The sequence below is a fragment of the Hypanus sabinus genome, chromosome 20 (assembly GCF_030144855.1).
Source record: "Hypanus sabinus isolate sHypSab1 chromosome 20, sHypSab1.hap1, whole genome shotgun sequence".
Lineage (NCBI taxonomy): Eukaryota > Metazoa > Chordata > Chondrichthyes > Myliobatiformes > Dasyatidae > Hypanus > Hypanus sabinus.
Genome location: NC_082725.1, coordinates 12,831,775 through 12,847,845, shown reverse-complemented (window position 1 = coordinate 12,847,845; position 16,071 = coordinate 12,831,775). Strand labels below are relative to the sequence as shown.

The 16,071-nt window shown below is 39.9% G+C and overlaps 1 protein-coding gene across 2 annotated transcripts in view; it reads right to left on the bottom strand.

The window, feature by feature from the left end:
* Positions 1-16,071, bottom strand: part of osbpl3b (oxysterol binding protein-like 3b) — a 166,546-nt gene that overhangs the window by 81,177 nt on the left and 69,298 nt on the right. Inside the window, exons 8-12 of one of the 2 annotated variants that reach the window (XM_059945110.1) lie at positions 13,249-13,352; positions 12,840-12,932; positions 11,621-11,777; positions 4,983-5,116; positions 1,156-1,263 (exon numbers count right to left, since the gene is read on the bottom strand). In XM_059945110.1, coding sequence (XP_059801093.1) covers positions 1,156-1,263; positions 4,983-5,116; positions 11,621-11,777; positions 12,840-12,932; positions 13,249-13,352 — 596 coding nt within the window. The remainder of the gene's footprint in view (positions 1-1,155; positions 1,264-4,982; positions 5,117-11,620; positions 11,778-12,839; positions 12,933-13,248; positions 13,353-16,071) is intronic. The other variant, XM_059945111.1, reaches the window with a different exon arrangement.

Genomic DNA, 16,071 nt, shown 5'->3' with positions numbered 1-16,071 from the left:
CCCACACAGGCATTCTCCATTAAGGGAAGAGACAACCCTTTAGGAGAACATCATACACAACCCAAAGGATTTCACAAAACAGTAAACATGTAAGCTTTTATTGTTGACTAAGAAACATCATGGCTGACCAACTTGGGTGTTACTTGCCATGTTGTAATTTCCCGTCTGAAACATTGCTTAATTATACTGAGACTTCGTTTTGTCACACACAATTGATGCTATAAACATGATGAAGTTTGCAGATGCTGGAAATATAGAACACATACAAACTCAGTGATTTAACAATAGCTTCTTCCCTCTGCCATCCAATTTCTAAATGAACACTGAACTCATGAACAGTACCTCACTACTTTATTTCTGCTATTTTACATGACTTATATTAACTTAACTATTTAACAGACATATATACATACTCAATGTAACTCAGTTTCTTTTGTTTTGTTTATATTAATTTATCATGTATTTCATTGTACTGCTGACGTAAAGTTAACAAATTTCACAACATATGCCGGTGACATTAAATCTGATTCTGAAAATGCTGGAGGTCAGGCAGCATCTATGGAAGTGAATAAACAGTTGAGCTTCGGACTGATTGTTGCTATGGCTGTTGGTATTTTCAAAAACAACGGGATCAGAATCTGGAAGGACACTTGTGTAATAAAGGCTGCCTGTTAAAACATACTTCGCATTTTGAGCTGAACAAAGTTACACTTAGACCACAACTAAAGCAAGTTAAAACTTGCTCTCAAACTGTGCAGTGAGGCAAAAATAACAAAAAATGCAAAAGTGCTACACGGCAGATTATATAATGGGCAAAACCTGTTGCTAATCCGGAATTAGCGAGCCTGTAAAACACTGCAGTTGTTTTCCAGACCTTTTCACTTGATTTTAAAAACAACAGTATCACATGACATAATTGTATCAGGTGATCTAAGTGTGGAATATTAACAAACTTTGATGCAAAATGAGTGATTTTTGTTGTGAATAGGACAGACAGATGGAATTACAGATGCATTATCCTATTTGTGGGAATCACTGTGTAAGGCCCATTGATTTAATGATGTACTGAAGGTGATGGAATATTAAACTAATGCATGCAGATCATTCTGAATGAACCATATGGACAACGATGGATGAAGTTCTCCATAGACCCACCTTTACTGAACCTGGACTTGAAAAGAGAGTGACAGCTGGATCTACCAGCCTTGACTCAGCATGGATCCTGCACAACCGGCCTCTGAGCTCTGCATTTTGAGCTAAAGCCTGACAAAAGGCATTAAGGAAATACAGAGCATTAATTATTTAGCACAGACAATTTGCACCGCAATCACTCTGAGCAGGCTAACTGTTTAAAATGCACAAAAAATTATTTGTTTATTTAGAGATACAGCGCAGCAACAGGCCAATGCAGCCCAGCACCCAATCCAATTACATCGATGTGAACAATTAACCCTTCTAACCCGCACACCTCTGGACTGTGGGAGGAAACCACAGCGCCCGGCAGGAAGAACGTACGCAATCCTTACAGACAGCGGTGGAATCAGGCTCTGATTGCTGGCACTGTTATAGCGTTACACTAACAACTAGATAAGAACTGTGACATTTTGCCATTCTGATAGATGAAATATCAATTTAAAAGGACAAATTCAACAGTTGAAACACAGCTAAGCAACTTCTTATTTCTCAAACGTTTGATGCTGTATTCAATAATTCCAGTGGGAGATGCACTATTTTTTAAAAACAAAGGCAGAGATTATGTTTGCAATAGTGTAAAAAATATATTTTTCATTATAGTGTTTAGGACTACAATCAAACTGCTCCTCATCCCTGTTCCATTTATTACAGAGATGAGGACGAATTTCTTTAGTCAGAAGGCCGTGAATCTGTGAAATTCATTGCCGCAGATGGCTAGAGGCCAAATCACTGGGTATATTAAAAAAAAATGTTCATAGGTTCTTGATTAGTAAGGGTGCCCAAGGTTACAGGGAGAAGGTGGGAGAACGTGGTTGAGACGGGTAATAAATCAGCCATGATGGAATGGCAGAGCAGACTCCATGGACTGTTGTTCTAATTCTGTTCCTGTGTCTTATAGTCTTCAACAGTGGCCTTGAAAAGTCACAGCCAAAAAAACTGCAAGGGTGTACATACAGACCTCCCCGACCCCAGCAACATTGTTCATCCCTGAGCGGACTGAATGTACGATGAGAGCTTGAGAACTGTGTTTGCTCATCTGCCACTCTCATCCCCTTTACTCAACCTCTTCCCCGCCCGTGACTCAATCTAAATGAACCACAACCCCACCCTTCTCAGGGTTTAAATTTCAGAGTGCCGAGGAGGAGGGGGGGCAGTTAGTGCAACGCCATTAAAGCATCAGCAATCCTGGTTCAATCATTCCACCGCTGTGTGTAAGGAGCTTGTACTTTCTCCCCATGAGCACGTAGGCTCTCTCCGGGTGCTTCGGCTTCCTCCGACATCCCAAAAGACGTGGGGTTCGTGGGTAATTACACATGGGTGCAATTGGGCAGTGTGGGCCCACTGGGTCCTGAAGGGCTTGCTACTGTGCTTCTATCTCCAAATAAGATAAAACAAAATAAAAATATGGCTCTCGCTTAGGAGTGCTCTCACCAGTTTGTAGAGGGGGGTGTAGGGAGCAGTATGCTTTTACTCATTTGGAATGCCTGGTCTTTGTCCAAAGTGATACTCAAAACCCAACTCTATTTAATGCTGAGTTTCCCAGATTCTGGAACCTATACAGGTGACATTTACCTACCAATATCCCACAAAGAGGCTCATTTAAATACGATCAGGAACTCATCTCCCTGAAGCTATTAATTACCCTCATCCATAGTCATGAATACCAAAATGGATTTCAGATTTTCATCCTCATTTTACAGTGCATAGTTATTTGTTATTAATGCTCTACATGAGGTAAAAACTTAAAGCTGATTCTCTAACCATCAACCGTAATTAGATTTGAATAAATAAAATTAATTCCACAATGTTTGTTAATGCAAGAGTCACAGAACCTCTATCCACAGGTGGTGAATTTCTGGGGGGATAAAAAAGGAACGAGAAACACAGATAATTAACATTTTCAAAGCACTTTTTTAACCCCTTTTTTATGACAAGGTTTACTTTTCATTAATATTTATTTATTGAGATACCGCGTGGAATGGGCCCCCCTTAAGCCACACTGCCCAGCAACCCCCGATTTAAACCTGGCTTAATCATGAGATCAACCTACTGACTGGAACGTCTTGAGACTGTGGGAGAAAACTGAAGCACCTGGAGGAAACCCACGCAGTCGCGGGGGAGAACACGCAAACGCCTTATAGAAAATGGAGGGAATTGAACCCGGGTCACTGGTACTGTAAAGCGCTGTGCAAACCGCTACACCACAGTGCCAACACACGTGCTTCACAAAGGAAAGCTCTGAAAGCATTGCACTATTTTGTAAACGGTCTTGGTTTGAATATCGGGAACATTGTCAAGCTTGTACAAATATTGGCAATGGAGTAGATATTGAGGTGGACAGTGATATATAACAGGATGCCAAACAGAACTGCAAAATGTGGGAAAGGCACAGTTGATAAGATTTCAGTGCAGGGAAGTGTGAAATTCTGTGGCCTGTAAAGACAGCACATAATAAAAACACATTACTGGTTGAGTGCACATGCCTAGAAACTTTTACCCTCAAAGAGGGATCAGAAGTGGAGAGAGTGAGCAGCTTCAAGTTCCTGGGAGTCAAGATCCCTGAGGATCTAACCTGGCCCCAACATATCAATGTAGTCATAAAGAAGGCAAGACAGTGGCTATACTTTATTAGGAGTTTGAAGCAATTTGGCATGTCAACAAATACACTCAAAAACTTCTATAGCTGTACGGTGGAGAGCATTCTGTAAGGCTGCATCACTGTCTGGTATGGAGAGGCTACTGCACAGGACTGAAAGAAGCTGCAGAAGGTTGTAAATCTAGTCAGTTCCATCTTGGTTACAAAGAACCCAGGACATCTTTAGGGAGCGGTGTCTCAGAAAGGCAGCGTCCAAGGACCTCCAGCACCCAAGGCATGCCCTTTTCTCACTGTTACCATCAGGTAGGAGGTACAGAAGCTAAAGGCACACACTCAGCAATTCAGGAACAGCTTCTTCCCCTCTGCCATCCGATTCCTAAAAGGATGTTGAAGCTTTGGACACTACCTCACTTTTTTAAACATACAGTATTTCTGTTTTTGCACGTTTTTCAAATCGATTCAATATACGTAATAGATTTACTTGTTTATTTATTATTTTTTCTCTCTCTGCTAGATTATGTATTGCATTGAACTGCTGCTGCTAAGTTAACAAATTTCACGTCACATGTCGGTGATAATAAACCAGATTCTGATTCAGAGTATATCAACAAAACTATAGAAGCATAGGAAAGTTTTTTGCTTATTTATTTATTTTTCTCTTTTGTATTTGCATAATTTGTTGTCTTTTGCACACTGGTTGTTTGTCCATGCTGTTGGGTGCAGTATCTCATTGATTCTATTATGTTCTTGGATTTACTATGTATGCCCGCAAGAAAAGGAATCTAACGGTTGTGTATGGTGACATATGTGTACTTGGATAATAAATTTACTTTGAAATTACTTATTCCTTAAGAGAAGTACTCAGCTGTCTAAGATAATTAAGCGGTATCACATAGGTGATTTGACTAATTCTTTGGGTGAACCCATACTACTAACACATGTCATCTTTTTTAGACAGAACTGAGAAGCAGTAAAGCAACTTAACTTCAATTTATACTTGGTTTTGCAAACAGCAAAATAGAAAGCTTAAGCTAACAAATTATGAAAATAAATTACAATCTGGGACAAAACCAAAGGATTATCCCAGCATTAGCCAGTAATAATGAAAGGTGTCCACCTTTAGGAAGTTAAGAAGCTACATATATAAATGAAACATTAGCAATTTTTATACCAACATAATCTCTCAACTTACTGAGCTCAAGGCAGTTTTCAGACCAATCATCTGTGCAGATGGTGAGTGGCACGCATCATGTTCTGATAGCAAATGCTTCAGTTTCTCCCTCTCAATGACCATCGAATTGTACACCGACTTGAGCACGGAATGAACTAGCAAATCAAAATAACCGAGTTACTTGATCTTGAATCAGATTTAACAAATGATCAAATTTATAAAATTGAACAAAAATCACACTTATATGACCAATGGACACAAGAATTGGAAGTCAAGGATACAATCTAACTCAAATTGAGTAGACAGTAGACCAGAATAATGAAGTCCATAAGGCACGATGTTCAATTATGGATGAAGACTTCAACACTGTAATTCCTCAAATAATCCAAAAAAATTCATAAAAAAACAGCTAACTGGATATAACAGAGTACATTTTTAATATGTCTTTTAATTGAGTAAGTATTTGGTCTTTTGCTTTAGTACAAGGGTGAAACCAGCCGAGTTAAGGAGAAAGACATGGTCATGATTCAGCCATGCATTTCACAAAAATGTGAACTAAATCAGAACACCACAGTTGGCTGTGGAGGCCAAGTCATTGGGCATATTTAAAGTTCACAGTGAATTTTATTATCAAAGTACATATAAGTCACCATACACAATTCTGATATTCATTTTTTTGTGGGCATACGCAACAAATCTATAGAATAGTAACTATAACAGAATCAATGAAAGGCCGCCCAACTAGGGTGCTGAACCAGAGTGAAAACGACAACAGACTGTGCAAATGAAAATATAAATAAATAGCAATAACTAACGAGAACATGAGAAGTCCTTGAAAGTGAATCCATAAGTTGTGGGAACCTTACAATGATGGGGCAAGTGAAGTTGAGCCAAGTTAACCCCTTTTGTTCAAAAGCCTGATGGTTGAGGGGCAATAACTGTTCCCGAACCTAGTGGTGTGAACCCTGAGGCTCCTGTAACTACATATTGATGGTAGCAGTGAGAAGATTACATGGCCTCTGATGATGGACACTGCTTTCCTACGACAGCATTTTGTGTAGTTGGGAGGGCTTTACCCGAGATGTATTGGGCTGTATCCATAGCTTCCTGTAGGATTATCCCTTCAAGATCATTGGTGTTCCCACAGCAGGCTGTGATGCTGTCTGTCAACTTCTATAGAAGTTTGTCAAAGTTTTTGAAGTCTTGCCTAATCTCCACAACCTGCTAAGGAAGTAGAGGCACTGCTTTCTTTAAGAAAGTACAGCAGAGCCTCTACTTCCTTAGCAGGTGCCCAGCAAAGCAGAGTTTGATAGTTCTTTGATTAGTAAGGGATCAAAGTTTAGAGAGAGAAGGCAAGAAACTGTGTTTGAGAAGGATAATAAATCAGCTATGATGAAATGGCAGAGCAGAATAGATGGGTTTATTGATATATGCTATGTAACTACCTGCTACCTAGCAGGAGACTGTGTTAATTATGTTTAATATATGCATCAGATCCTCAGCTTCCTAACTGGAAGACCATAGTCTGTGTGGATTGATGATAACATCTCCTCCTCGCTGATGATCAATACTGGTGCACCTCAGGGGTGTGTGCTTAGCCCACTGCTCTACTCTGTGTACACATGACTGTGTGGCTAGGCATAGCTCAAACACCATCCACAAATTTGCTGATGATACAACCATTGTTGGTAGAATCTCAGGTGGTGATGACAGGGCGTATATGAGTGAGATATGCCAACTAGTGGAATAGTGCCGCAGCAACAAACTGGCACTCAACGTCAGTAAAACGAAAGAGCTGATTGTGGACTTCAGGAAGGGTAAGATGAAGGAATACATACCAATCCTCACAGAGGGATCATAAGTGGAGAGAGTGAGCAGCTTCAAGTTCCTGGGTGTCAAAATCTCTGAGGATCTAACCTGCTCCCAACATATTGATGCAGTCATAAAGGCAAGACAGTGACTATACTTCATTATGAGTTTGAAGAGATTTGGCATGTCAACAAATACGCTCAAAAACTTCTATAGTTGTACCGTGGAGAGCATTCTGACAGGCTGCATCACTGTCTGGTATGGAGGGGCTGCTGCACAGGACTGAAAGAAGCTGCAGAAGGTTGTAAATCTAGTCAGCTCCATCTTGGGTACTGGCCTACAAAGTACCCAGGACATCTTTAGGGAGCAGTGTCTCAGAATGTCAGTGTCCATTATTAAGGACCTCCAGTAGGCAGGACAGCCCCTTTTCTCATTGTTACCATCAGGTAGGAGGTACAGAAACCTGAAGGCACACACTCAGTGATTCAGGAACAGCTTCTTCCCATCTGCCATCCAATTCCTAAATGGTATTGAAGCTTTGGACACTACCTCACTTTTTAAAAATATACAGTATTTCTGTTTTTGCACATTTTAAAACATCTATTCAATATACATAATTGATTTACTTGTTTATTTATTATGTTTTATTTTAGTTATTATTATCATTTTTTTCTCTCTCTGCTAGATTATGTATTGCATTGAACTGCTGCTGCTAAGTTAACAAATTTCATGTCACATGCCAGTGATGATAAACCTGATACTGATTCTGAAATCCTGGAGCAGTTTGCAATTACCTCTGCCAAGAATACTTTCCGAAAAGATGGCTGTGCAGTGCTGGAAGCCGAATATGTGGATGAGAAAATAGAAACCTAAACGAGGACAATGCCACTTAAAAAGACCACAAGACCATAAGATATTATAGAAGCAGAAGTAGGCCATTCGGCCCATCAAAGCTGCTCTGCTATTCAAATCATGGGCTGATCCAATTCCTCCAATCATCCCCACTCTCTTGCCTTCTCCTCATACCCTTTGATGCCCAGGCTAATCAAGAACCTATCTGTCTCTGCCTTAAATGCACCCAATGATTTGGCCCCCACAGCCACTTGTGGCAAAAAATTCCACAGATTTACCACTCCTCCAACTATGCTTGTATCATTGGCAAATTTAGCCACAAATCCATTAATCACATAGTCCAAATCATTGACATATATTGTAAAAAGCAGCAGTCCCAACACTGACTCCTGTGGAACTCCACTGGTACAGCAGCCAGCCAGAATCGGATCCCTTTATTCCCACTCTCTGTTTTCTGCCGATCAGCCAATGGTTCACACATGTTAGTAACTCCCCTGTAATTCCATGGGCTCTTATCTTGTTAAGCAGCCTCATGTGCGGCACCTTGTCAAAGACCTTCTGAAAATCCAAGTACACCATGTCTACTGCATCTCCTTTGTCTACTCTACTTATAACTTCCTCAAAAATTTGCAGTAGGTTAGTCAGGCAGGAATTTCCATTCAGGATAACATGCTTGCTTTGGCCTATCTTGTCATGTGCCTCCATCACTCCTTAATCTCATCCCTAACAATCAATTCCACCAACTTCCCAACCACTGATATCAGGCTAACAGCTCTATAGTTTCCCTTCTGCTGCCTCCTACCATTTTTAAAATTTGCAATTTTCCAGTTATCTGGTACAATGCTAGAATCTATCAATTTTGGAAGATCATTGTTAATACCTCCATAATCACTCCAGCTACTTCCTTCAGAACCCAAAGGTGCATTCCATCAGGTCCAGGAGATTTATCTACCCTCAGACCATTAAGCTTCCTAAGCACCTTCTCAGTAGTAATTTTCACTACATGTAGAGCTTCCCAGTCCTCTACCTTCCCACTAGCTTTGGCTTCCTTGTATGCCCTCTCTTTTGCTTTTACTTTGCCTCTGACTTCACTTATCAGCCACGGTAGTGTCCTTCTTCCATTCGAAAATTTCTTCTTATTTGGAATACATCTGTCCCTCATTTTTTGCAGAAACTCCAGTCAATGCTGCTCTGCTGTCCTACCTGCTAGTGTCCCTTTTCAGTCAACTTTGGCCAGATCCCCTCTCATGCCATTGTAATTTCCTTTATTCCAGTGAAATACCGACACATTTCTCCTTTGCAAATTTCAAAGTGAATTTGATCATATTGTGATCACTGTTCCCTAAGGGTTCCTTAACCTTAAGCTCTCTTATCACTTCTGGATCATTGCATAAGACCCAATCCAGCAGAGCCAATCCCCTAGAGGGCTCAACAACAAGCTGTTATGAAAAGCCATCCCTTAGACATTCCACAAGTTCTCTCTCGAGGTCCAGTACTGGCCTGTTTTTCCCAATCCACTTTCATGTTGAAATCCCCAACGATTATCATGACATTGCCGTTCTGACGCGCTTGTTCTACCTCCTGCTATAATTTCTAATCCATGTCTTGGCTGCTGTTTGGAGGCCTGCCATTAGGGTTCTTTTACCCTTGCCTTTTCTTAATTCAACCCATACAGCCCCTACACCTTCCGATCCTATGTCATCCCTTTCCACTGATTTAATGCTATTTCTTATACACAGGGCCACAGCACCCCCTCTGCCTACTAACCTGTCTTTCCGATATACCGTATATCCTTGGACGTTTAGCTCCCAATACCAGCCACCCTTTAGCTAAGTTTCAGAGATGGCCACAACATCATACTTGCCAATCTGTAGCTGAATTTCAAGAAAGTCCATTTTATTTCTCATGCTGCATGTGTTCAAATATGACACTTACAGTCCAGTATTTGTTGCTTTCTATTTTAACTGCTCCACACCTCTATTTGCCCTGTAACTCATCCCACTGGCTGTGATTATGCCTCATCTCCTGCCTGTCTTTTCTATCATCTCTTTTGAATGCTATCTTTGATTTATTTCTGTTTTCCCCTTCCTCAGCCCTATCACTTTGATTCCCATCCTCCTACCTAATTACCAACGTTTGTAGTTTAAACCCTCCCTAATAGCTCTATTAAACCTGCCTGCTAGGATATTGGACCCCTTTGGGTTCAGGTGTAACCCGCCCTTTTTGTATAGGTCCTACCACCCCCAGAAGAGGCTCCAATGATCCAGGAATCTGAAGCCCTGCCCCCTACACCAATCTCTCAGCCAATACTTTTCCCTGGGCTACCAATAAAAAAGAACCAGATGATATTCAAACCCAGATGATCAAGGATTTAAGTGAAAAAAAGTTAGCTGCACTTCTTAAAAATCTTTTACCTACATCTAGAACTACTTATACTGGAGGAAATTGGCTGTCACTCATTCAAAAACAGTTTTTAAGCTATAGCATTGTTATAAATATGGGATGGTTTTTGGGGATGATGCCCTTGTTCCCGTTTTCATGTACATCTGTTAGTTTCTTTGTGTGAGGGAGGGAGTTGGGGGTTTGGGGTTTGTGAGATTTGTTTTTCGAGTGAGGTGGGGGGGGGGTGGTTTTCTTTGAATGCTTTCCATGGTTTTCTTTGTATCTGGAGAAGACGAATCTCAGAGTTGTATACTGCATACATACTTTGATAATAAATGAACCTTTGGATAAGGTTAGATTGGCTTAATTTCTCACAGGTACATCCCAGCATCAAATCATACAGTGAAATGCGGGGCTTGTGTGAACGACGAACACAGTCCGATGATTGTGCTGGGGGCAGCCCACAAGTGGTGCAATGCTTTCAGTGCCAACGTAGCACTCCCACGTTTACTGCCCCTAACCCACACGTCTTCGGAATGTGGAAGGAATGCTGAGCAACAACTGATACATATTACAACAGTCCCATTTACCTGCTCTCCTCCTCACAACAATTTGCAATGAAAATGTCTTGTACTTAAGATATATTCCAACAATGTACTGCTGATATAATCTGATTTCATATAGTTTGAATTTTAATCAGTTGGATAAAGCTCAGTAATTTTTACCAATTATCATTTGAATAACAAATATTCCACCACTTTGCAACAAATATCCAGCATCTCCTTTTATTTAGAGTCATAGAGTACTACAGCACAGAAACAGGCCCTTCGGTCCATCTACTCCATTCTAAACTACTATTCTGCCTAATTTCACTAACCTGCGCCTGGACCATAACTCGTCATGTACCCATCCATGTACCTATCCAAACTTCTCTTCAATGATGAAATTGGACTTGCATCAACCACTTCCACTGGCAGCTGGTTCCACATTATCACCACCCTCTGACTGAAGACGTACCCCTTCATGTTTCCCTTAAAATTTCACTTTTCATGCTTAACCCATGACTTCTAGTTCTAGTCTCACTTAACCTAAGTGAAAAAACCCTGCTTGCATTTACTTTGTCTATGCCCCTTATACTTTTATCTACCTCTATCAAATCTCCTAAATTCCAGGGAATAAAGCCCTAACCTGTTCAGCCTTTCTCTATAACTCAGGTCCTCAGGCCGTGCAACATTATTGTAAATTTTCTCTGCACTCTTTCAATCTTATTGACTTCATTACTGTACAGCAGGTAGGTTACCAACACTGTACACAATACTCCAAATTAAACCTCAACAAAATCTTATACAATTTCAATATAATACCTCAATCCCTGTAACTCAATACTTTGATTTATTAAGGCCAATGTGCTCTCTTTATGACCTTTTGTTGACACTTTCAAAGAATTACGTATCAGTATTCCCAGAACCCTCTGTTCTAGCGCACTCCCCATTTCTGGATGAATAGAACAAGATGGGAGTTTCACCAATATTAAATTATTGCATTATCTTCTGTGATCCAAACCATATGTATTAATCCTAGTTTTAATACTGGAAAACGAAGGATGCTGTTATTACCTTCTTGAGCAATATGGCAGAAATCTTCTTGCAGTTTTGAATAATCTGAAGGCCAGTCTGAACCATCTGAAAAGTTTTTTGTTTCTACAGGGAATACCTCAGACAAGTTAGGGTTTGATGCATGCAGTCTCATTGGGCTTGGAGAGATGCAAGGAACCTAGGGAAAATGGAAAGACCATTACTACTTACAAAATACCTTTTGGAGATGTAAAAGTGCAAGAATTTGATACAGGTCTTTCTTTGCAAGGCAACCATCAATCTGAAGTGCATAGGATGGGAGAAAGAGGAGGACTTGTTGTACATAAATGTGTACATAATGAATTCAAAGATATGGTACTGTGCACATATATATAACTAGGGTGTCTAAGACTTTTGCATAGTACTGTATTTGTCAACGTGGAGTGAAGACCAAGTACGTAAATCTGGTGAGAGCAAAGGAGGTTGGGAATGGTGAGGGTGGAGTGCTGTGGGAGGAATGTGGGACAGCTGGCAGAGAAGGATTGCCAGGGGTGGGTTGCATGGGCACAGACACACTCAGCCCTGAGTCATTTGATTCCAAACAACTGGTTTATTGATCACTGCAGTATGTCTCTCTGGTGCTTCCCCTCTCCCTTCCCCTTTTCCCAATCATGATTCCATTCTTCCTGCCTCCATCCCTCAGTCCACAATAGAAATCCATATCAGAATCAGTTTTATTCATCACTTGCATATCATGAAATCTGCGTTTCTTTGCAGTAGTACAGTGCAATACATAAAAGTACCTGAGTGCTGTGCAAAAGTCTTTGTCATACACATACACACACACACACATGTATACACATACATAGATATGCGCACACACATATATGTATATATCAATGTGTGTGACTAAGATGTCTGCACAGTATGTACATGGTTTGACATGTAGCCTTTGCTAAACGTTAGCAAATAGATGAATGCAATGTTTTACAAAAATATAAGAAATAACTTTTCGAATGATCTCATTGGTAGAATTTTTGGGTGTGAAGCACTATAAACATGTCAGAATAAAACAGGGAAGTGGTGAGGAAGGGTGTGGTGGAAAAGATTTTAAATAATAACACCAGAGATATGCATTATCAGTGTTGAACATTTCCATTAATTAACAGTATCTAATATCAAGTCTGCTCTGATCACTTTGCAGTTCTGTATTTAATTATGGAAGTAGTTGCACGGAGTCCCTCTTTCATAGCCGTATTACCTGTAGTGTTGATTTAGCATCTTTGCCAAAACTTTTGGTTCGCCACCTTCTTTGAAAGCGCTTTTCCTTCTTTGGACTCTCAAAAACATATCCCTTCATCAGAGGAGGAGAAATATTTATTTATTTTAGAGATACAGCACAGTAACAGGCTCTTCAGGTTCAAAGAGCCCATGCCACCCAAGTTCACTCATGTCACCAATTAACCTACTAACCCGTACATCTTTAGAATGAGGGAGAACATAAAAGTTTACAGACAGTAGCGGGAATTGAAGAATTGAATTGAACCCATACCACTGGCACTGTAAAATGTTACACTATCTGCTATGCTATCACGCCATTCCCTTAACTGCATATTACTTTAATTCACTTCAGCTTAATGTTGGTAAGTAAACACATTTGACTGTAATACCTGAATAGCATTAATAGACGGTGCCGAGCATGTTCTATGGATAACTTCCATGCTTTGCAAAAGTTGCACTAATTCTGTTAAACTGGATTGGCATTGCGAAAGATCTGCAAGGGAAAAGAAAGGATTCCTAATGAAGTTTTCCATCAAAAGAAAAAAGAAAACATTTGATTCCCAAACCCACTTGAAATGCAACAATTTAATTAGGCTTTTGATGAACACCCAAAAAAATCATTGCATTCTTGTAAGCAATCCTCTCAAGAAAGAATTCCAAGAATTCCTTCTCGCAAGGAAAAGCCAAGAAGGAAATTCCATTACACAGGTCATGGAGGGATAGTACAGACACTAAACCTACACAGTGGTGTAATAAAATCTTGTCTGATCAAAGATTCAATTTGTTACATTCACCTATCCCTTCAATCTTAATAGGAATTCATTCGACTTCAGACTTTAAAAGTAATGTCTTATTTGCCGTTTAAGAATTAAAAGGAATTTGGACCTCTACCTTTCTAGTAGTTTCCCAATTTCACATCTGAAGTATGTAGCTGTAATTGTTTGTCTTTCCCAAGAGTCTCATATTATAAGACCATAAAGCATAGGAACAAATTAAGCCATTCGGCTCATTGAGTCTACTCCACCTTTCAATCATGGCTAATGAATTTTCCCTCTCAACCACATTCTCCTGCCTTCTCCCCGTAACTTTTGACACTCTAATTAAGAACTTATCAACCTCTATTTTAAAATATACCCAATAAATTGACTTCTAAAGCCATCTCTTGCAATGAATTCTACAGATTTGCCATCCTCTGGCACTCTTCCTTACCAATTATGCATCGCTCCTGTTACAGTAGGGATTGGGCAGAGGCTACATTTCTTTAATTCAAAGCTACGTCCTCTGCACATGTCATGATTCACAAGTTGAAGATTAAATTTTATTTACTTTCCTTTGCCGTCTACATCCAACGTAAATTATATCGAGCAAATTTTATTTTATATCTCCAATTTTTAGTTAGCAATTTGTGAATTCTGTAAGCATCAATTTCCAACACCTAAATGGCCGCAATACACGAGCACCTGTACAATTGAAATTACTTCTCTCCACCCCGAGATATATTGTGAACTTTTAAGTTCTAATGCTCGGAATGCAAACATAATTTTTGCCAAAACCACAATATGTTCTCAGAAAGGCCAAGTATCTTAATATTGAAGATCACTGATCCGAAACACTGTCAGATTCTTTCTGCCCAGTTGCTCCCCAGCATCTTGTTTTTTTTTCCTGCTCGCAGTAACACAAATGTAGTTTATCCAAGGATCTGTACACGTAGTGGTTTGTTACTGTCACATGTACCAAGATGCAGTGAAAAGCTCGCTTGTTTGTTTATTTATTTGTTTATTGAGTAGGCCCTTCCTGCCCCTTGAGCTGCACTGCTCAGCAATCCCCCAATTTAATCCTCGTCTAATCACGGACGATTTATAATGACCAATTAACCTGCCGAATGGCGAACCTTTGGACTGTGGGAGAAAACTGGAGCACCAAGGGAAAACCCACACATTACACGGAAGACGCACAGAGAGTCCTTTCAGACAGCACTAGAACTGAACTCTAGACTCTGAATGCCCCGAGCTGTATTAGCATCGCACTAATCACAGGAAAGTTTACAATGACCGGTTAACCTATCAACTGGTACCTCTCTGGACTGTAGGAAGAAACCAGAACACCTGGAGGAAACCCATGTGGTATTTTTGGGCCGTGGGAAGAAACCAGAGCACCCGGAAGGAAACTGCCTACAGCTACAGGGATAACGTACAAACTCCTTTCAGGGAGCGACAGGAACTGAGAAGCGTAGTGCTAACCACTGCGCTACTGTGTCGCCTGGTATGCTTGTCTCTCATACTGTTTGTACAGATCAAGTTATTACACAGTGCATTGAGGTAGAATGTAAAACAATAATAAATAACAAAATAAAGTATAAAATGGAGTGGAGGTAAATGATAAAGTGCAAGACCCATAACAGGCATAATCATCGATCTCCCTGTATTCTGGATTTCTGTATGTAATGGCCAGAATTTCATGAGATATTCTTATTTTAATTTGTACCATTTCATTACATTTTAACATCTATGCATATGCTTCCAAGTTTCTTTGGCTATCTAATCCCTTGATCTTAAAACAATTGATAAAATTAACCTACCTAGTGATCCTTAATGAGGATCACTGGTGGCTCTCCGAGCTCCTCAAGTCTGCTCCACCATTTAATAAGATTATTGCTATTCTCACCTCCTTCCTTACCCGTTATCTACTTACCACAATTTAATAAATTACTCAAAGAATTTGTTTCAATCAATTTCATTAACTCTCAAAACTCACGAAAAAAATCAGTTCATACAAATTGGGCTAACCTCTTTGTTTAAAAAAAAAATTAATTCTCCCAAAGAGACTCATCATCCTGAAGCTATTCTCTTCAACACAGATGCTGCCTCACTGATGGATTTCTTCCAACACTGGATTTTTCTTCAGATTCCAGAATCTGAATCTTCACTTATTTTCCTCTGTAAATTTGCCCAGACTTGATCACTCAAGATATTAGATGTTGCAGTCAAATACCTCCTTCCTCTTCTCAAATTTCAATGGATAAAAGGCTATCCTGTCTAATCATCCCTCCTACAACAAGCTGCCATTAAAGATAATAGTTCATTAAGTTGCTGTGAGCTACTTTTTGAAAGGTCAACTGTAAAGACTTAATGTTCATGCGATAAAGTTCATTTCTCACAGCTTTCGTCTATTCACTAAATATATTAATAAATCTGTAGAATCATCTTCCAGCT